The sequence below is a fragment of the Panthera tigris genome, chromosome A3 (assembly GCF_018350195.1).
Source record: "Panthera tigris isolate Pti1 chromosome A3, P.tigris_Pti1_mat1.1, whole genome shotgun sequence".
NCBI classification, from domain to species: domain Eukaryota; kingdom Metazoa; phylum Chordata; class Mammalia; order Carnivora; family Felidae; genus Panthera; species Panthera tigris.
Window position 1 is genome coordinate 27,486,457 of NC_056662.1, and position 22,518 is coordinate 27,508,974.

At 49.5% G+C, this 22,518-nt stretch overlaps 1 protein-coding gene across 2 annotated transcripts; it reads right to left on the reverse strand.

Moving 5' to 3' along the window:
- Positions 1–1,324: 1,324 nt before the first annotated feature.
- Positions 1,325–20,707, reverse strand: TBC1D20 (TBC1 domain family member 20). Of its 2 annotated transcripts, XM_042980703.1 has the most exons (9): positions 20,492–20,707; positions 12,484–12,669; positions 10,751–10,831; positions 7,082–7,268; positions 6,787–6,888; positions 5,718–5,859; positions 4,720–4,907; positions 4,156–4,448; positions 1,325–1,749 (listed from the first exon to the last, which is right to left on the reverse strand). In XM_042980703.1, the coding sequence occupies exons 1-8, from the start codon at positions 20,559–20,561 to the stop codon at positions 4,193–4,195; spliced, it is 1,212 nt and encodes a 403-aa protein (XP_042836637.1). In that variant the 5' UTR covers positions 20,562–20,707; the 3' UTR covers positions 1,325–1,749; positions 4,156–4,192. The 2 variants fall into 2 exon arrangements, with proteins under 2 accessions (XP_042836637.1, XP_042836636.1); XM_042980702.1 differs by lacking the exon at positions 1,325–1,749 and having other exon boundaries at positions 2,120–4,448.
- Between the last annotated feature and the right edge of the window lie 1,811 nt (positions 20,708–22,518).

Sequence of the window (22,518 nt, forward strand, 5' to 3'; positions counted from 1 at the left end):
GCCAGGCTGAGCCTCAGGCCCCATGGTCTCTTGGTTGGATTTGGCACAAGTGGCAAAAGCCTCCGGCCTGTTCTTCCCTGCAGGCACCGCCTGCTCCCTGGGTGAACTTGGGGGTCCTAGCTCCCAGCTGGCTAAAGGCGTTTATGGATCAATAAACGTTCACCCCCACCAAATTAAAACACTCGCAGCGCCTCACAGTTTGTACATTTCCACAAAGCTCGTCTCATTAAACCGCCCATGTGGGATGGGACTATCCCTATTTTACTGTTCTTGACATTGAGTCTCAGGGAGGGTGCAACTCAGAGCAGCTCACGCTGCCAGGAAGTGACACACCAGCCATCATGCCACCATTAGGTCTCTCACACCCAGTCCCAGCTCCCTTCTCTAGGGCTCAGAGCTGTCCCTGGCCTGGACCCCAAGTCCCCTTCCACTGGCATGACCTACTTCATCTCTATAAAACCACCACACTTTTCCCCAGTAAGCTCTCCACCTGGTGTGGGGCTCCAACTCACGACCCCTGAGATCAAGAGACGCACGTCCTCCAGCGGAGTCAGCCAGGCACCCCCCACCCACACTTTAGTCAGCTGTTGTTTTTACACTATTTCCCCCTCCACTCGCCTATCACGTGGCATTTTCTGACACCGCTTCTCCAGTTCCCCAACACCAACTGGCCCAACAATACAACTCAATTCTGACACTACCTGGAGACCTCACAGGTTAACTCGGTCCCACTTCAGATGCAGCCGCAAATGGGGCGCCCAGGCTGCCCACACTTCTCTCCGGTCAACCACAAATTCAAGGGTTTCTACAACACCCCCTCGGGTTCAATACTTTGCTAGAAGGGCTCACAGAACACTTTGCTTACGTTTACCGACTATAAAGGATACAACTCCCCAAACTAAAATGGAAGAGACGCAGGGGGCAAGGCTGAGGGGAGGGAGGTGCAGCGCCCCCAAACCCTCTCTGGGTGTATCGCCTCCTGGCACTGTGAGGTGTTCATCCAGAAGTTTTCCGAATCTCTGAATCCGGAGCTGGTATAGCCATGGCTCCCCAGCTACCGCCCCCTCCCCCTGCCCCCCCCCCCCCACTCCACCAGTCCCCTCGCCTCCTTGGAAGTCAGTGGGAAGGGTAAAAGTCCCACCCTCCAAACCTGTCCATTCTGGAAACTAGTGATCCCACCTCGTCACCTCATTAGCAGAAACTCACAGGGAATCAAACGGAATCACTGTGAACAAAAGACGCTCCTATCGGGAAATTCCAAGGCTTTTAGGGGACCAAACCCAGTTATTTCTTCTTATGCCACACATACGCTTCCTTCAATGTTGGAAGGACCAAAATTCTCCTCTTTATATTTAACCATCAACTCTGATGAAACGGACGCCAAATCTGCCTCTCAAAACAAGTTGCTTGTTCAATGTAGCGGTCTGGTGCCTGAGCTCCCACGGGCGGGGCGGTTCCCAGACAGCCCCGTGCTCTGCGTCGGGTCAAGGGGCAGCTGGCCCGAGGTGGTGGGGCAAGGTCCAAGAGCTGAGCGGTGCCTGCTCCGTCTCGGGTGCCCGTCCCCTCTGGGCCAGGGAAACGCTAACGAGCATCCCAGACAACTCAGATGCTTCCTCCAGGATGGCCCCATCCTCAAGGTGGAGGCCACAGGCACCTGGCACTGCCCTGGGCCCCCACTACCCAACGGCTGGGAGTGTTGAGGATGTTGGAAGAGCTTGGCAAGAACAGCTGTCGATGGCTCCTCTGTGGCTGGAAATCACATGTGGAAATAAAGTTACATTCACATCAGACTCCGATGAACGTCCCAAACCAAATGTCAGCCTTGCCTTTAGAGCCAAAGGCATCTCCAGAAATATGTGGAGAATAGGCAAGACGACCCCAGACTAATACCCCACGTGGCCTGCGCGGTGACCAGTACCCCCAGGCAGCACCTGGTGTGCGGCTGAAAGAAAAACAGGGCGGCAGGTAATCCCCAAGCTCCCCAGGCCAACCAAGAGTCTGCAGACTACAGCGCAGTCCCAGGCCCGAGGTGGAAGAAGTGGGCGCCTCAAGGCCAGGTGTGTAAGGCCAGAGTCTACTCCCCACAAGTGGTATGCAGGACACCATGTCAGGAGACTGATTAGTAACCACGTATGGCTATTTATTTTATACAGGGCTCTGTACAAAATATTTACATGTATTCTTTACAGAACAGTAAACCACCTGAAGGTAAAGGATAATGCTTTCCTCTCATTGGCAGGGGGAACCCTGATGTCAGCAAAGCCACAAAACAAACAAACCCCTTCCTTAGGCCATGGCGGGAGCATATGACACTTGCTTCCTGGGATCTGAAGGCCGTGGCCCTGGGACCCTGATCACATGCCCTCCTTCCCTCTTCCCCATCAATTCCTTCCAGGCCCCAGCGCCGGGGTAGCAGGCGTCCGTGCTGCCATCTGTCCCTAAAGATGACAGGGGACAAACTTGCTGGGGGAGAAGACTGGGACTATCTGTCACATCACCACCTCGGGGGCCTGGAAGAATTTCCTTGGTCTTCACGAATCCCCCACTGTCTAGATTAACCCACCCACATTACACTCGCCCCAAGTGGGGCTCCTGCTACAGAGAATGACCCATCACTTTGACCTTCTGTTTTAAAGTGCTTAGTGTCACTTCACGTGACTTGGCGTAGACACCACTCCCCACTGCTCTGGGCCCGCTGGCTGCCTGGCACACTAAATGCCCTCCACTCTGTGGTCTGGGTACGCCGAGGGAGAGGACTTCTGGCATGTTCACGTTAAGAAAACACCTGCCAAGAGAACAGTGCCCCAGAGACCAGGGAAATGAAAGGACATTGCTGCTTCATACCATACGCCTCAACTCTTCAGAGCAGCAGAAGGCACTTTTGTTTTCAAGCCAGAGTTAATCTCAAAGAAACTTGGCTTCGCTTACGGGAAAAGCCGTCCAGGAAGGACCGAACGATCCATCTTGTCCCCTAAGTCCTGGAGGGTCCCCAAGAAGCTCAGGGCAGGAGCTGGCTGCTCTCGGCTTCCCCCAACCTCTGCAGGCTGCAGTGTGTCCCTTTCTGGTTGCTGACGAGTTTCCAGTGACATCTCCAACCAGGAAGGAGAGACCAGCAGTCGAGGGCATAAACTGAACCCCCCCCAACGAAGCCAGCGTGGTGAGCGGGTGCCTACATGGGAGCAGGAAAGTGGTCTGAGGGAAACAGGAAGGAAGGAAAGCTGGGCACATGGGCACTCCGGAGGAGCGGGGCTGTTAGCACACAGCAACTCGAGCTCAAGTGAGGTGTTAAATAACTGGGGAGAAAGGAAGTTCAGGGTCTTAGAAGCTCATCCTTCTGATGAGAACTATTTTTCCCATGAAGGAACTATCATTTTTAAAGTGAGGGCACTTTACACGTTGGGTATGTGTAATTCTAAAAACAGTAATAAAAGTGTCCTTTAAAAGCAACATCATGTGGCGTGTGCAAGAGAACAGACAGGAAAAAAAGACACGAGGCAGGCAAAACCAGTTTGTATCTGGGCCCTACAACTTGATGTCCCTTCCTGTTCGACTGGAGATGCCCAAGTGCCTTCTAGGTTGAAAACAGGCAGGATTTACCTAGGAACCTAGTTCACGCCTGTCTGATCTCTGACCAGCTCCGCCAGCTAGCAGAGCTGCTCTTGAGAGGGGCCGGTCTTGGTCCCGGCCGGCAGCCTCTGTCCCTCGCCTTTGCTCCAAGGTCCGACTTCCTCAGCAGCGGCTCCCTCCGTCTCTGACCGGCCGCCGCAGACAGAACCGGAGGAGCCGCGAGGCGGGCGCTCGGTGGCCCAGCTTACTTACCACTGGGCAGCCGAGAGGGTCCCCAGGCACCAGGCCCAGCGGGTTCCCACAGCCGCGGGCAGCTCAAGAAACCCAGTTCCTCCAACATGAGAGGTGGCAGCGGGGGTGGGGGGGGGGGGGGACGCTGAGTAACCCCCCCCCGGAAGGAGAGGAGTCCCGCAGCCAGGCCTCCAAGTGCCGGCGCCAGATGCCAGGCGGGCTCCCCTCTCGGCCTCTGAAGCAAAGGCAAACCACGGGCAGGGAGGGAGGGCCGGCAGGAATAGAAAACCCTTGACAGAAACCCTTTTAATAAAGGAAATTCCACCCCCTCCCAATCCTTCCATGGAAGGGTGAGACCTTAATGTCACGGAAGAGGAAGCGTCCTCTCTGGCGTCTAGGGGAAGAGCTGCAGTTGAAACTTCGGGGCCCACTCCAGGGCGCTCTTCACCACGGCCAGGGCGGCCGCTCCGAGCGCCACCGTCAGCCCCATCACCGCCAGTTTCACAAAGTGGTTGGTCCTTGGTTTGGTCAGGACGTCTTTCGTTCGCTCCTCAGGCCGCAGAAGGCCCCGAAACCGCTGCCGCAGCACCGTGTCAGGCCTCTGCTGGGCCGACGCCAGCTCGAAGTCTTTGAAGGTAGAGGCTGCCGTCCTGCAGAGGGAAGGAGACGGAAAGAACGAGATGGCGCGAAAGAAGACAAGGAAAGAAAAACTGGATTATGAAAGAGGCTGAGGGCAGAGCCACCCACTGCTTAGAAGGCTCTTCTTGATACAGACTCACGAAGACCCGAGTGGGGGTCCTGCTGGCGTAAGCTCAGATCTCTAGAAGCACGGCCCCGCCCTGTCCCCAGCAGACACGGTCTTCGCCGCTCCTGCTCACGTACGAACACCCCCGGTTCAACCGGAGCCTTGGCCTCACTCACCTCTCGGCCTGCTGCTGGGCAGCTGCATCCAGAGCCAGCTTGGACGGGGGAAACTGAACGAACAGGTCTCCGGCTCTACTGATCAGTGTCTCGTAGGGCAGGTCCTGAGGGATCTGGGACAACAGGTGGTGGACCGAGGCCATGTCGCAGTCGCAATCCAGGACCTCCTGCTCTCGATGCAACACGATCTGTGGGGAGCAAGGCCTTGCGTCAGAGACCAGAACATACGGGGCCTTCGCCGCTGGCACGTCATTCTCCTTAGCGATGAATTTAAATTGGTGACAGACTGGGCTGGCCCTGCACCTTCAACAAAGTCTCGTGTCCATCTAGGAAGCAATAACGCACGTATCTGAGTGCTTTTCCCGGTGAGCTGGTCCTTCCTACAACCGGCAAACTCCCACCCCGGGATGTGGAAGGCTGACCAATAAAATGAGCGAGGTTCTTTCGGGGGGAAGAAGAGGAAAGGGGTATCAGGGAGATGCCTGGAGCTCCAACACGGAAGAAATGGATCAAAGCAGTAGAAAGAACAGGCTTGCTCCCCTCCCCAAAACAGCGAAGGGTTCCCGTGTGCTCCCACTTCCACTGTGACCTCCACGATCCAGGCCCTCCTGACTGGACCCCCACCAAGCCACGTCAGTGTCCTCTCGTCATACCGCACCTCGCCTCTTCCCGAGTCTGGAGCTGCGGTCTATACCACTTCCGGAAGACGTCAACAGGAACACTGACCATCCCCAGCGCACGCGAGCGTTTTAAAGGTTCAGAGGAGACATGCGGTCAACAGACTGGTTTTACTTGGTTCAACCAAGCATTTATCAAGCCTGTTTTACACAGAACCTTCGTTTCCCATGACACTCCCATTAACAATGCACGGAACGGTGTCCAGGGACGTCAGTCTGGGAAATGCTATTTTTCCCATCTTTCCCTCGTCACCAGGTCTCCCTTGAGGGAAAATGATCGTGGACGGTGAACCTAGTTGCCGGCTCACGGCCTGTACTTACCACGGCTGCAAAGTAAATGGGCATCAGCGGGTGGCAGGCGAGGAAGAAGTCGTATAACCGCACAACGTGCCTGAAGTCAGACAGGACATGCCCAAACCAGGTGATGAGCCAGCTGAGGGCAAAGATGGTTCCCACCTCGGCACTAGGGGCAAGGAAATCCAGATGTTAGGTTCCCTGCTGGGCTGTCCCTTCCCACTGTCGGGGGTGTCTTTGTCCTCCGCGCTTATGAGAAGAGTTCGGGAAAGACACTCTCTGGAAAATTCAGCCACCGAGGAATTCAGTGTCTTCTCACAAAATACAAAGTCCTTAAAACATACCCACCATCATGACACTAATACTATGATAGGGTCCTGGTTGCCTTATCTCACTGGCTGTTTTCTTAATGGCCAAAAAATGTCATATACAGGAAGAAGTAGCTGTTTTCACAATGTACCATCATTTTCGTTCTGAGAGTCATATATCCGTCTGCGGGCACAGGCAATATACATATTCTCAGGCTTAAAGACATAATTGTATTAACTGTTCAGTTAAGAGATCACTGAAACACCTTAAGACACAGATATTATTTAAAAAAAAAAAAAAAGGGTGAAATGCAGGTCAAAGACACATTGCCAATTACACAGAAGAGAAAAAAGTCCCGTGAGATCTGCAAAGAAATATTTCTTCTCCTTGGTATCTGGTGAGTAAAACAACCCACAGCTGACTTTGTCTTTCACGCCTGGGCATCCCACAGTAGTTATGTAGTTCTCTGGTGGCAGTAACCTCAGAGTCTACCTCGGCACGCGGACCTCACCGACCTCTCCTCATCCCTCACCAGATGTAAAGTCCTCAAGGGCCTGTGCTGTGACATCTCTTGTATCCCCACGGGAGCACGGTACCCCCCAAATGCTCCCAGAATGTACAGAACTGGATTATCCAGGTCGCTGGCAGACAGAAAGGACGACCTGAAGAACTTAACGCTCATCAACATACGATGATGGGGACACCGAGCCAGACTCACGGGGAAGACACACGGGCCAGGAGAAAGCCGAAGGGGTGCGTCTGTGCGTGCACGGAGGGGCGTATATACCTCTGCATGAAGTCGTGGAGCTCTGGATTCACCTGGTCGATGATGGGCATCAGACAGTTTAATATGTGCTTGGTGTTGTCCATTGTGGGGTCCATGAAATCCCTAGAGGGAGACAATGCACTGAGCTCGGTCCGACCGGACACCCGGATCCGGGCTGAGGGGGCAGAACGGGGCTCCCACGCTGAAAACAATGAGCAGACACCGGGCCGAGGCGTTCTCCCGGGAGCGGGGCGGGGGAGGGGCGGGGGGCCTCGGGCAGCGATCGCCTTCCTCCTCTGTTCCTCCGCACCGGTACCTGAGGTGGTGCGTGGACAATTTTTCTACCAGAGATGTCGCCAGCCCCTCGCCGACCACCAGCAGAAAGGTGACCACGATGTCATGGTAGCCCTGATAGTAGTGCAGCTGGGGGTTGCGTTCCAAGATGAGCAGGATGATGTCGATCAGCTCCTCCTGCAGCCCCTCCCTCTGTTCCTCTGGCATGCCTGCGGAGGGGGGAGGGGAGATGCACTTGAACACAGCAAGCAGCCTGGTAACCAGGAGGTTAGGACGGGCAGCAAAGGAGTTCCAAAGCGTTTAATTAAGAAACAAAAAACAAAAACAAAAAACCGAATTAGGAACAATTGGGCAACACACAGGAATCCATACACCATCGATACCACCTGGCACACGGGAAAGAGCCAGAGAGCAGCCACCTCACAGCGGGCGAGCCCGCAGACGCCGTCCTAACCAGGTCCCCGCAGCGGACACTGCCAGGGGTGTGGCTACGTGACGGCACCAGCCTCCTGATGTGCACGCCGAGAACACAGGATCGCTTCCGTGGAATTCCCATCGAGAGCGCATAAACCCGGGGCTCCCGGGGGCTCAGTCGGCTGAGCGTCCGACCGGCTCGGGCCAGGACCTCAGGGCACGGGAGTTGGAGCCCTGCGTCAGGCTCTGCGCCGACAGCTCGGAGCCTGGAGCCTGCTTTGGATTCTGTGTCTCCCTCTCTGTCTACCCCTCCCTCACTTGTGCTCTCTCTCAAAAATAAATAAACAACAACAAAAAAAGTGCATAAACCTGAATCTAATCATAAGGAAATACTAGACAAGCCCAAACCGAGGGAAATTTTACAAAAATAACTGAGTCATAAAACACAAAGGAACTATTCCAGGTTAAAGAAGGCTAAAGAGAAACAATGACTAAATGGGAAATGAATGCATCTGTATCTCTTTTTCCTGTGAAGGACATTATTGCAGTAAACGGTGAGACCTGAATAAAATATACATGAGAAGCAGTATTTTTCAGTGTTACTGATTTTAATAAGTGCACTGTGATTATGTAAGGGCCTTGTTTTAGGAACCACACCTTGAAATATTTAGGGGTAAAGGGGCAGCAGGTCTGTAATTTATTCCTAAATAGTTCAGAAAAAAAAGTGTGTGTGTGTGTGTGTGTGTGTGTGTGTGTGTGTGTGTAAGAAAGACACAAAGCAATATGAAAACAGATATAGCAAAATGCTAACATATAAGGAAATCTGGGCAAAAGGTATCTGAGGAATTATTAGTCTTATTTTTGCAACTTTTCTATAGATATGAAACTACATAAAAATAAAAAATTTAAGAGTTGTGTGTTCCCCTCTAAGCCAACCTAAGCATCACAGGAATCTAACCTTTTTTCTTTTTTAAGTTTTTTTAATGTTTATTTCTGAGACAGAGCATGAGCGGGGGAGGGGCAGAGAGAGAGGGAGACACAGAATCCGAAGCAGGCTCCGGGCTCCCAACTGTCAGCACAGAGCCTGATGAGGGGCTTGAACTCACAGACCGCGAGATCATGACCTGAGCCAAAGTCGGACGCTCAACCGACTGAACCACCCAGGCGCCCCCCCCTTTTTTTTTAAGTTTATTTTTGAGAGAGAGATCGAACACATGCATGTGAGGCAGGGAGAGTTAGAGAGACAGGGAGAAAATCCCAAGCAGGCTCTACACTGTCGGCACAGAGCCTGACACAGGGCTCGAATTCCTGAACCGTGAGATCATGACCTGAGCTGAAATCAAGAATCACGACACCTGACCAACTTAGCCACTCAGGCACTCCCCCAGGACTATATCTTGATCTAAGATATTCCAGAAACGGGGGAGCCTGCCTCAGGAGATAGTGCAGATAACGCAGCTGGTTCTGGCAGTGGTCAGTATGGCTCCTCTGCTTATGTGACTTTTATTTTTTTATTTTTTGGAAGTTTATTTATTTTGAGAGAGAGCGAGAGCTTGCATGAGTTGGGGAGGGGCAGAGAAGGAGCGGGGAGGAGAATCCCCGAGCAGGCTCTCTGCTGTTAGCTCAGAGTCTGAGTCGGGGCTCAAGAACCATGACGTTGTGACCACAGCCGAAACCAAGAGTCAGACCTTTAACCAACTGAGCCACCCAGGCGCCTCTCATGTGGCTTTTAGTATGAAAATGCCAAAAAAAAGCCCCTGGGTAGCAGGGTCGGTTAAGCCTCCGATTTCAGCTCAGGTCATGATCTCGCGGTTCGTGATTTCGAGCCCTGCGTCGGGCTCTGTGCTAACAGCTCAGAGCCTGGAGCCTGCTTTTGGGTCTCCCTCTCTCTCTGCCCCTCCCCTGCTTGCTCTCTCTCTCTTGCTCTCTCTCTCAAAAATAAACATTAAAAAAAATAAAAAAATAAAAAAAGGAAAGAAAGAGAGAGAGAGAGAGAGAGAGAGAGAGAGAGAGAGAGAAAGGAAGAAAGAAGGAAACTGCCAAAACGTGGCCTTGTGAGCTGCTTTGGAGGAGTGGCCCCAGCACTGCTCTCCCACACCATTAGGTCTTCCAGTTATGACAGACATTGAGAGAAAACAGTTCATGGAAGCACCCAAACGACCCTGAACAAAGGGTTTAAGGTAAAAGCAAATTCATCTGTTGCTCGTGTTTACACCACCTCTTCTCAAAAAGGCATACTGTAAAAGATAAGCCAAAAAGAAAATGGAGCAGGCCAGCTACAATGGTTAGGGAAAGTAATGAAGGAGGAGAGACTAACCTAAATTCTGAAGTTTCAGAGTAAGAGAGGTCGGCTAAGTTCAGAACAACACAGACACAAGAAGAATATGAAAGCACGTGGAAAGGTCAGCCCACACAAAGAGCCTCACGCACCATCGGTCCATAAACGGAAGAAGCAGAAAGGGTTCCAAGGAAAAGATTAGCTGGGGGGAAATGGGGCCTTGGCCCATGCGGTCTTATGTGGACCTGTAGCCTAGGGAAAGGGGACTGGGCCACGGGCACACGTTCTTCTCAAGAGCTACCGGCCACACAGGGATGGCGAGTGTCATCGCCTTGGAGCAAGGCTGCAAGGGGCGAAGAAGGCGCTTTAACGGGCAAAATCTGAGCCAGAGCACGGTTTTGGAAGAGGGAGGCAATGGGTTTAGAGGCTCTCGTCCCCTGCAGCAATTCTCCTTCCTCCCCAGACCTACGCAAAGGCGAGGCTGCCAGAGGGAGAGGACGGGATCAGAAGCACGAGGTCTGTCGCCCAGCTTCCTCTGTTGCGAAGACAGAGACCAGAGCCGGCCACTGTTCTCCTTCTCCCCAGCGTGGGAAGCAGTTTCTCAAACAGCCCCTTTAACCGTGCAGGGAATGGCCTCCCTTCCAGTCCAGGGACCCAACAGAGGCATGTGGGAGAAATCCCTACTTAGAAATCCAATCGGATGAAGGTATGCCTGGCTCTTGTTAGCGCCCACTGGTCAGCCAAGCTGCTCTTTAAAGCCAGACAATGGCTACAGTGGTCCCTACGGAGTCTCTCCCGTGGCTCTGAAGGGGGAAAAACCCCTAGGGTTTTCACCCACCACCTCTAGGCCAAGAGAAAGGACTTCTGGCTCAGACTTTGGCAGTGCGGGGTCTGAAGGTGACCCAGTCGTGAGTACAAGGTCCCCGACCGGGTCCCGCTGGGTGCAGTTGGGGCGGGAGCTCCTGGGGCGGCAAGACCGAGGGAGCACTTGCTTCTCACCGGGCGGGAAGCGCCGTAAGGACCGGCGGACGTCCAGCAGCACTTGCTGGTAGTCCTTGCTCATCTGCCGCAGGTCCTTCCCTGTGGGAGGAAAAGGAACGCGTTACCGCAGCAAAGTCTGAGAAGCCGGAGCAGGGACAAGAACATTCTGCTATGGCACCAAAGGCCGGGAGGGCACAGTTAAGCTTTTTCCTCAAGAGGACATATGACACAAGAGACAACATGGGGAGAGGAACCCCCAGGTTAGCTCCAAACCCGCCGTTTCATTCAAGCTAAAGTGACTGTAAGAGGAGGGACACGGACTGTCCAGGAGGCAACCCTGAGACAGAAGGAGCAGTGCACAAGGAGTCAGGAGACCAGGGGCCTATTGGAGGCGGCTACCGTGTGTCACCGGGGGACGGCCCTGAACTTCAAGGTCCACATCTGTAAAATGGGGATATTTCCTTCCATATGCCCCTCTCAGGTTACTGCAAGGATCAGATGAGATCGTGGATGGGGAAACCACAGACTGCTGGAGAAACTCAAACATCTGTACAGCCTAGGGAGCACTGAGCCGCTCAGAAAGGAGTATTAAGATAAACGCACACAAAGAAGTACCTCACCTCTCTTGACCCTGAAATTCTAGGACTGAGTGCAAACAGGAGCGGGTACTTGTGTTCAGCTGCCAATCCAACACTGAAAATACCGCGGCAGCCTCTAGCTGCTGTATATACGCAGCAAGTGCACACTTTCCTCAACCGAACCGAGTGTTCTGTAACAAGTGCGCATTTCCATCACAACTACAATCGAAAGCTACCGAGGAGCAGTGTAACACATCCCCACATACAGACTTCATCTTATAAAGATCTGGGAAGTTTGCGATCTGAGAGAAGGACATCATCTCAGGAGTAAAGAGTGTGAATATGGTGATGTAGCTTCCTTCCAACCCACAGCTGACTGCGCCGAGGCAGCCGGTTTCAAAGAGACGAACAAGAGGCGACTTAACACCCACTCGGCTGCAGTGTGCACCATGACACTGCGAGCTTTTGATCAGCAGAGGCTGTTCTAATCATCTCTAGTACCGGGCGCACAACAGGAGCACAAGGACCACCTGCCAAATGAGTGGAAGAATCTCCAGCACTGGACTTCTGCTATACACGGCAGAAAAGCCACCAGTGTTGAGTGAATGAATGACAAAGTGGATTGTACTTTCTTTGTACGTTGTGCTATATTCCAAGAAACTCCTTCGACTGCATGGGCCTTGCAAACTAGTTAAGGAACAGCTTTTTATACAGTTACAGAATTTGAGCTTTCAAAAGAATCTTAGTATTTCCCAACGAAGAAGTTTCGTTTGGCCTTGTTTTTCTTAAGGACCGGAGAAATATTCTCTCTCCCCATGGCCTAAAGTTTCTCAAAATGGAGTTCATTTGCACCAGAAGCAGCTGGGGTGCTTGTTAAAATACAGATCCCTACAACCCACCTCTAAGTGAACACAGACCAGAATATAAACTCCCCCACTTAGCCGATAAAAGCTACCTATCAACCTCGTAAAAGCTCACTCCATGTTTGAAGAAAAGTCTTATCAGTTTGGCCTTATTTTCAGAGTGGGCCCAATTTTTAGCGTGGGCCCTAAAATGCTTCAGATTTACTCATCTACAACTGGTTTAAAATGAGCATTAAGAATGAAAGATCCTGAAATTCTTTTGTCCTCGCATCTTAGACAAGTTCCCCTCACAACCATTCCCCACCATTACCTGATATAGGAGGTGGGTCATTGGTATTGACATTGAGGAGCTTGGGCCACACTTTCTGCCTGATCTCATCAGTCAGGAGCCCTCCTTCACTGATAGCCATGCGTCTAAGGGCAGCCACGTCAGTGGGATCACTGTTCAGAGCCTGGTAAATCTCTGCCACTTTCTTTTTCCTTTTGGCGGTAAAGTCTGCAAAACAAAGGGGAAAAAGGCATTAGGCACGTATTCAGCATGTGTACATTTTCTGCGCAGGGCTCAATCTCCTTATTTGATTTGGGGTACAGGTAGATATTCTTAAAGTCCACCTACAAACATGTAATTAGCACATAATGTGCAAAACACTAAGGAGATATACCATGTAAGTAACAAACAAGGAATTACAATTACAATAAGTGCTCATTAAACTCAGGCATATCTAACATTTACTGTTAATGTTTTAGGATAAGATAGAATAGGATAGTATAGTATAAGATAGGATAGGATAGGACAGAATAGAATACAATGCTTGTTCTTTCTTAATCCCAAACTTCACAGAACATATATATAATGGTTTTTCCTGTTTATATGCATATCGCCAAAATTCAATACTGCATTTTTTTTTTTTTTTTTTTTTTTTTTGGGATAGAGAGAGACAGAGCATGAACGGGGGAGGGGCAGAGAGAGAGGGAGACACAGAATCAGAAGCAGGCTCCAGGCTCCGAGCCATCAGCCCAGAGCCTGACGCGGGGCTCGAACTCACAGACTGCGAGATCGTGACCTGGCTGAAGTCGGACGCTTAACCGACTGCGCCACCCAGGCGCCCCTCAATACTGCATTTTAAAATAAAACCACGAGACAAAAATTTCCCAGTTACATGCTAATACAACTGATAACATTTCAGAATTACGCAGAGACATTTTCTTTCTTTCTTTTTTTCCCCTAAGTTTATTTAAGAGACAGAGAGAGCGAGTGGGGAATGGGCAGAGACGGGAAAGAGAGTGCCCCCAAGCACGTTCCACACTGTCAGCGCAGAGCCCGATGTAGGGCTCGAACTCACGAACCATGAGATCGTGACCTGAGCTGAAACCAAGAGTCCAATGCTCAACCAATGGAGCCACGCAGGTGCCCCTTTCTTTTTTTTTAAGCTCCACACTCAATATGGGGCTTGAACTCATGACCCCGAGATCAAGAGTTGCACAGTTTATTAACTGAGCCAGACAGGAGACCCTACATATTTTCAAAAACAGATCAAAGGGTATACTTGGGTCTCCAGCGTGGCTGGTGATAAGACAGGCATGATAGCTGCACACAAAGCAACTGTTTCCTGATGACCATATTAAGTAAGGGTGATGTTCTAAGCATCTTACATCCCTATGTGATAGTTTATTTATACACTGGCATTTTACTGTGTTTAAATTCCTTTTTAGGAAATTGGCTGAGATTTGTGGTTGATGTGTATCATATTATAATTTTTCTATTGAAAATTATGTGGAGGGACACCTGGGTGGCTTAGTGGAAGCATCCGAATTGGGCTCAGGTCATGATCTCACGGTTCATGAGTTCAAGCCCCATGCTGGGCTCTCTGCTGTCAGCACAGAACCCACTTCAGATCCTCTGTCTTTCTCTGCTCCTCCCCTGCTGGTGTTCTCTCTATCTCAAAAATAAATACATCAACTTAAAAATAAATAAATAAATAAATAAGCCATCTCTTTAGAAGAAAAAAAAAAGGAAAAGAAAATAACGCAGAAAACATGCTTTCACAATTTGATGTGGAATGCCTAACTTTTGGAACTGCGAACTGCAAACGCAAGTTAAACAAGACAATACCAAAGAGATGTTACAAAGCAGTGTACCATAATTGCCCCAAAAAAGGGATGTGCGGACACCAAGAGTTCAAAGAGACCGTTGTAGGTCAGGCTAACTTGAGAAGGCATTACCGGAGAGTGCAATTTCAAAAGGAAGGGGAGGATTTCAAGAGGCAGAGGGCAGGGTAGAGAGAAGAAAGGCCGAGAGATAAGAAACACAAGTCCCTTCCATCTAACAGTAAATCGACTCCTTAAAAAATGTTTATGTAGCAAATACAAGGTGCAAGACACTACACTTAATGTAAGTGGAAGGTAACACTGGAAGGAAGTTTGGGCTTTAGAGAAGATGAACGCTGGAAGTCGGTTAGGCTTTAGGAGGGCCACAAAGCCGCTCTCTCTCAACTATAAACATTAAAATTAAAAAAAAAGGGGGGGGGATGCCTGGGTGGCTTAGTCAGTTAGGCATCCAACTTCGGCTCAGGTCATGATCTCACAGCTCGTGAGTTCGAGCCCTGTGTCAGGCTCTGTGCTGACCGCAGGAGCCTGGAGTCTGCTTTGGATTCTGTCTCCCTCTCTCTCTAGCCCTCCTGGCTTGCGGCTTGCGTGCTCTAATATAAACATTTAAATAAAATTAAAATTAAAAAAAAAAAAAAGGAGAGCCACAAAGCAACTTTCCTGAGTAGTAGTTTATTCTGAGACAACAGTCTACAAACTGTTTCCAGGACAAAGACGCACATTATTAACACCAGTGAAAGGTGGTCCTGGTAACGTACCTACCACAGTTGTGACACACTAACCACATAAACAGGTATCACTGCACTGCGGTCACATGTAACGGGAGGTGCAGCTACAAATGCAACACAGGTGACTCTTCACCCGGGGGAACCTGTCCTCCTGGCTAGACTGTATTTTCACCTAGTAGGATGACCGTCTGCTCCTGTTTGTCTGAGACATTCCTGGTTTGCGCCTAGAGTCCCAGGATAATCATCCACGTAAATCCCTCCTGCCAGCTGCACTCTCAGAAACGTCCCAGTTTGGATGCTCAGTTAAATGGTTACTCTACCTAGAAATCATGAAAAAACAAGTCCCAATGCCCTCTGTTAGCAGAGCACCTAGCTAGTCAGACGTTTGTTTATAAGGTGCTTCAAGTTCTTGGCTTGAGTGTGTGTGTGTCCGTCCGTCCTTCCCTCCTTCCTTCCTCCCTTCCGTCTCCCCAGCCACTCATTAGTCTATCCATCCATGTATCAGTCCATCACCCAATGAGCATCTACTGGTAGTTAAGCACCACACTGGGATAAAAAGATGAATATGACCCCTCAGCCTTTGAGAGGCTCACGTTGGGGAGGAACACAATTATTATAGAACAGAATCATGACGAATTATGAAAATCCAGAGGAAAGAATGCCTACTCCTGGGGCAATCAGGAAAGGCTTCAATGAAAATATATTCTGCCACCTTCTTAAAGCAAATTTTGCACATGGAAGACTGTGCTGGAGAGCATTCCAGGCGGAGGAAAGAGTACGTGCAAAGACCTTATCACATGAGAGAAACACCATGTCCAGAAAACACAGAGAGAGTCTGTGAGGCTCAAGTGTTAGGTAAAGAGAGAAAACAGAACCTGGGAGGACTGCAGGAAATGTGGGTCATAAATGAGTCTGGGTTTTATCCTGCACTCAAGAGGAAGACAAGGAAGGAATTTTAAACTATGGGTCAAAGGGCCATCCTTTGGAGGAGAAGACATGTAGACATGTGGAAGAAAAGAAGACTTTTTTTTTTTTTTTAAGTTTATGTATTTATTTTGAGAGAGAGGCTGAGCACACAAGCAGGGGAGGGGCAGAGAGAGGGGGAAGAGAGAGAATCCCAAGCAGGCTCTGCACCACCAGCACAGAGTCCAGTTGGGGCTCAGACCCATGAACTGTGAGATCACGACCTGAGCCGAAGTCAAGAGCCAGACGCTTAACTGACTGAGCCACCCAGGAGCCCCAGGACTTTTTTTTTTTTTAATGTTTATTTATTAAAAAAATTTTTTTAAAATATTTATTTATTTATTTATTTATTTATTATTTTTTTAAATTTTTTAACATTTATTTATTTTTGAGACAGAGAGCATGAACAGGGGAGGGTCAGAGAAAGAGGGAGACACAGAATCTGAAACAGGCTCCAGGCTCTGAGCTGCCAGCACAGAGCCCGATGCGGGGCTCGAACCCACGGACCATGAGATCATGACCTGAGCTGAAGTCAGCGCTTAACCGACTGAGCCACCCAGGCGGCCCTAAATATTTATTTTTGAGAGAGAGACAGAGACAGAGTGTAAGCAGGAGAGGGGTAGAGGGAGAGAGAGACACACACACAGAAATCTGAAGCAGGCTTCAGGTTCCCAGATGTCAGCACGGAGCCCGACATGGGGTTCGAACTCACGAACTGTGATCACGACCTGAGCCGAAACCAGATGCTTAACCGACTGAGACACCCAGGTGCCCCGAAAAGAAGACTTTTTATATAACAACATAGGCTGAAACGAAATATGGCAGGGATTGGATTAAGTTCTGGCAAAGAAAGAAAAAGCAGCAGATATTTTATATATATATATATTCCCTCCTCCCCCCCCCCAATTTAGAGTGCCCTTGTACTTTCTACACATCACAAACTAAGAACACTTAGAATGATAACACTGAATGCTGCCTGAGGTAAACTGACATTTAGAAATCTTGTTAACCTACTTGTTAAGAGTGTGGAAAGATTTCCTCAATTTGTTTAGATATCTATCCATATCACCCCTCTTCCCAAGTAAGCTGATTGGCAATCTGAGGGAAAGGAAAACTGTTGCTAGTAACTTGGGGGAAATAACACTGTCTGCAATCAGCCAGATTCCCATTATGCTTTGGCAAATAATCTGCCAGAACTTTAACTAATTCGGAACCACAGCTCCAACACTTATCTCTCCTAACACTCTACTCTGATTTTGTTTTTAATCCTGCATTTCAAAATGCACTCCTGTCTTCTTGGTTTTTGGCACTCTGTGGGAACCCGACAAATATGTGCAGAATAAAATAAATAATTTAGCTCAGCCACTGCTCCTCTGGAAAAACTGGCCTACAGCAAATGACATTCTTTTTCCCCATGCTCCTGTTAAGAACGGGCTCACTGCACAACTCTACCATAGATTCCTAGACTCTTTGGCCTTTTTCTAAAGTTACTGGTACTTCCCAGAGTAGGATACTGCTCCAATGTGGACTTGAGCTGCTGTCTGTTCAGGGTCCAATATCAAAGGCACGCCTGTGTGTGCCACTCCCCTCCTTCAACAAATATTTACTGCACCTAATATATAGGCTCTCGTTGTGATGTAAAAAAGGAGAAAACAGAAAACTCAAGTGAATTGCAGATGGAGAAAACACAGAGTGATAAGGTCAACTGCTAAGCTACACAACAAGGAAGAAAAGGTTAGTGGTGTCAGCTAAACAGCTAATTTCACCTCAGAGAGAAAAATCATAGTCCTATTCTGGGGATGTGCAGGAAAACACCGAGGTTTAACATCTACGATCTACTTTAAGAGAAATTTTATGTATGGATTTTGGGGTGAGACACACATTGCTACACTTGAGACATCTGCATATAGGTCATCCAAAGTCCCTTGAATCCTTTCTTCTCCAGTTTCGTTTTGCCCCCACTTAAAAGAGAGATGTATTATATATATATTCTGAAGCTGATACTTTCCAAATTCCTTTACAGTAGAGGTCTTGGCTATCATAACCATGACAGAGTGAAGTAACTATCCTACAACTGGCTGCAAAATGTAAGACACTGCTATTAAAAAAAAAAAAAAAAAAAAAGCCTGATATCTGAAAAGTAATTCCCTCAACAAGGGGGGAACAATGATATAAGTACTATTTGACCTGTTCTCCGTGAAAATTATTTTAATAAGAGAATTGAAACAGTGGTTCTTAACAGTTCAGAGAAGGATGGCTGAACCCATTACTTTCTCACGCCTCTCTCAACTCTGGCTGCAGACCCCAGGTAAAGATCCTCCGAGCAATAAGTATCTCCCAAAACCATCTGATATATACAGATGGTATATTAAGATATATCTTAATATACAGGGGAAGGACAATGAGAAAAGATAAACACTAGCTATGCTTCCTCTATAAGTTTTTCCATATCAGCACAATACATGTTAGTGACTTAGATGAGGTAAATGATGCTAGACACTTAATAACGAAATCTGTGTGAGAGTACAAAATTCCATACTGATTATTCGGTTTAAGTGTGCATATCAAGAATGCTTTAGTCTTCTTTTTTTTTTTTAAGTAAACTCTACCTCCTCAAACTCACGACTTTGAGATCAAGAGTCTCATGCTCTACCGACTGAGCTAGCCAGGCACCCTGAGAAAGCTTGACAGTTTTTTAAACAGAAGTCAAACTCAAATCAAGCCACGCTAGCCTTAATCAAAACAACGGAAGACACGGCCAGAGGGGATAGAGAGTCCCCCTAAACAGACACGCCCCTGCCCCATCCCTTGAACTCCTAATGTTGACACTGGAAAATAACTTAAAGTTTTATGTTTGAACTTCATATCTGTACCAGATAAAGACAGTGGGAGAGGAACACCTTACCTTACTTGGAGTAAGGTTCCTATTAAAAACAAAAGAAAACAAAGTAGCCTCTGTTTCTGGAAGTCCTAATTAGTTTCAACAAACAGTATCCAAATTAGCAGAGATCCATTAACTACCTGAAACATGAAGACAAGCATGTATTAAGAAAGACTGCTTTACCCTAACAATAAAGAAAAAATATTCTAGAGAGTAAACCACTCTGATCGTAAAGTCTACAAAGGGGGGCTTCCAGTATTAGTAACTTTGCCACCAAGTCTCCAATAGGATTAAAAACAGAACAAAAACATTTAACAAAAACAAAAAGTCTCATCTCTAAATTCCTCCCATTCATCCAGAGAAGCAAAACATCAAGGAAACTAGGTCTCACAACCTAGGCACAGCCACACGATATAACAGGTCACAAAACCCATACTACTCGGGGCACTACTACGCCATGAGGACAGATGTCAGTCATACTAAAACACCAGCAAAGGGTTTTACAAAGGCCAAAGAGCCCAAAGAAATAATACGAGTGAGCTCCACTTCCATCCAGGATTAGAACAGGAGAAAAAGAAAATAACAGAAAATGAGCCCAGAGAAACAAAATGTGGACACCAGGTGCTTCACCAAAAATGTGGGTTGAATACGTGGTTGGTTCTATTCTGGGCAGCGCCCATCAGAGGACGGAAAGGTGGGAAAGTCACCTTAGTCTTAGGGGAAAAAGAGATTATTTTACTCGGTACAGAGTAAACGTGAATAATTTTAAGTGCCATATTTTAACTGTACGTAAAACGTATTCAAAACCAGTGCACAATGAAACCACGGTTTCACAGAAATTACTGCTTGGTATGAAACTATGAAAATCTGGGAGAATCGCTTTCTCCTACAAAATTAAGTAACATTCAAATAGGTGGCACAGGATTGAGGCAGAAAGTAGATTAGTGGTTGCCAGGAGCTGTGGAGACTGGGGAATGGGGAGTGATGGATTTCTTTTGGGAATTAGAAACGTCCTGGAATCAGACAGCGGCTATGATTGCACAACACTGTAAATGTGCTAAGAACCAGTGAACTGTACATTTTAAAAGGCTGGATTTTTATGGCAATTAAAACAAATAGGTGGTACACGTACACCGCGTAAATCAAGCGGGTGAGCGATGAATGAAGTTTGGGAAACTTGCCTTACAACTAGGGAGGAGGCACCAGGAGCGTGCGGACGTGGCCGGACAGCCTCGGGCCGGGGGTGGAGGCTTGGCCTCAGTTCTCCGGGAGACCCAATTCTCTCCAGACGTGACGAAGCCGGACCAGATTCCCCCGCCCTTCCTTCGCACAGGGGACGCGAGTCTGCCAGCAGGGTTCCTGTGGTCTCAGCATCCGCTGGCTCCCCAGTTCCAGGATCGCTTCCCTTTCAGACGTGACCGGGCCCATCACCCTTTTCCTCTCCCGCCGTCCCGACCCCGGCCCGCGGCGCTGGGCGCACCCCGCGCGGTCCCTCGGGCCCCTCCTGGACGCCGCCTGCGCCCGGGGCCGCTCCTCCGACAGCTGTTCCTTGCCTCCCCCCTTCTCCACCCGCAGGGCCGCCCCTGCCCCTCGTGCCGTCCCCGAAGGCCGCTCCTCGGCACCCCCGCCGGCTTCCGTACCTGTCTTCTCGGCGCCGCCGTCCCGGCGGCTGGAGGTGGGGACGTCGCCTTGCGCACTCCGGAGGGCCATGTCCCGGGGGCCCGGGCCCGGGCCCGAGCCCCGGCTGGTGGCAGAGCCGAGAGAAGACGCGGCTATGGCCGCGGGACCCAGCGCCGGCTCCGCCGGACAGGGTAGGGATCGGTCAGCCCGCGGCGCGCAAGCGCGCAGGCGCGCAGGCGTCCGCGCGGGCCCCGCCCCCGCGCCTGCACGTGACCAGCCGCTACGCTAGGCCGACGGCGGTCGGGGGACACGCGCGCGGGCGCCCTAAGCGGCGAGAGGAAGCGCGCGCCCCGGAGTTCTAGCCGAGCTATAGCGCGCGGCACACTTGAGTGGGTGTGTACGGGACCAGATTTTGTCATTTCTTTTGCTTTTCCTATCTGTAAAATGATAACGATGATAAAGTACTGTCTTAACCAGGTCTTTGAATATAGAAAATCCCAGAAACCGAGACTCGTGATTGAGTGTAGAGCACAGGGACACAGCTCAATTCTTGCCTGCGGGAGTGATGGGACCGAGACAGGCTCTCCTGCCCGTCACAGCTCTAGGGCTAAAGTGTGTGGTCCTAGCAAGGCTTGGGCCAACTTTGATGCTCTGTAAAACAGGGGGGTGGCTGGCTCTCAGGGAAAAGGGAAAGGGAAAAGCTACTGTCAAATGCTCAGCAACTGGAACAAGGTGTCCCAGAGGAGGTAACCAGTTCTTGTCTCAGGCTGGTTCCTCATCTCTGGGCAGCACATTGTCTAACTACAGTTCATCACCGTGAAGCTCTAAGTGAGAGCAGGACCAGGAATGCCAGCCTCATAATTCCCCATGCCTACTCTTTTTGAAAGGAGCACTAGGTGGTGAACGAGAATTTTTAAAAAGCCTTCCCGGGCCAATAGAAAACAGCCTGTCGTTTGAACATTGTGATGGCCAATGCCCATTGCCCTGTGTCCTGGGCTTGGAACCTGTAGGTAAGCCAGGGCCTGCTAGACTGGCCTGCCACGGGGCCCAGGACAGCGGGAAGTATGAATATCTTGAAAGATCCTAAACCACAAAATAGAGATGGAACGCATTTCTTTGTCCAACAACTATTCGTGGTCCTTACCCAGACCAGGCCAGTGTTTGGACCCCAAATAACGAAGCTGTGTTCTCTGCTCTCCGGGACAGCTCAAGTTGGTAGGGGAGGTGGACTCAACTTACAAGAGATAACAAGTTCTAGGAAAGGGGGAAAGAAGCTTAGAGGGTTATAGAAGCCCAAGGAGGGGCATCAGCCACACACAGAGGCAGGAGAGGGTGATGAAGAAAAATTTCCTGGGGTGGTGATTTCTGTTTATTTAGATGATGAACAGCAGGATTAAGTCAGTTGATGTAGGGAAGAGCATTCTAGGCTAAGGAAACAACTAAGCAAACCATAGCCTAGAAATGAAGTGGTTTAATGTTCTTTCTTACAGCATAGTATGATAGGGAAGTGGACTTTGACAGTGGTGAGGGCAGAGAAGTGTGCATGGGGCAAGTCAGTAGGACCTCTTTTTTTTTTTTTTTTAATTTTTTTTTTTTAACATTTATTTATTTTTGAGACAGAGAGAGACAGAGCATGAACAGGGGAGGGGCAGAGAGAGGGAGACACAGAATCTGAAACAGGCCCCAGGCTCTGAGCTGTCAGCACAGAGCCCGACGCGGGGCTCGAACTCACGGACCATGAGATCATGACCTGAGCCGAAGTTGGACGCTTAACCGACCAAGCCACCCAGGCGCCCCGAGTAGGACCTCTTAAACCATACTTGAGTTTGGACTGGATGCAGTCAGCAGGGTGGGATTAAAGAATTTTCACAATCAATGTGGTCCTTAAAGCCATCTAGATTAATCCTCATCCCCAGTGTAAGAATCACCTCCACTTATCCATACAACAAATGTTTATGGAGCCAGGTTGTGAGCTGGGATGTAGAATGACAAATATTCATTCAGTTTTTTAGCTTCTGATGGGGAAGAGAGACAAGTAACCAGGTAA

Coding starts and splice junctions, on each gene's coding strand:
- TBC1D20 (XM_042980703.1), bottom strand. CDS start 20,561: ATGGCCCTCCGGAGTGCGCAAGGCGACGTCCCCACCTCCAGCCGCCGG. Junction 12,670..20,491: donor CGGCGGCGCCGAGAAGACAG/GTACGGAAGCCG, acceptor TTTGTTTTGCAG/ACTTTACCGCCAAAAGGAAA. Junction 4,908..5,717: donor CCATTTACTTTGCAGCCGTG/GTAAGTACAGGC, acceptor TGCTCCCCACAG/ATCGTGTTGCATCGAGAGCA.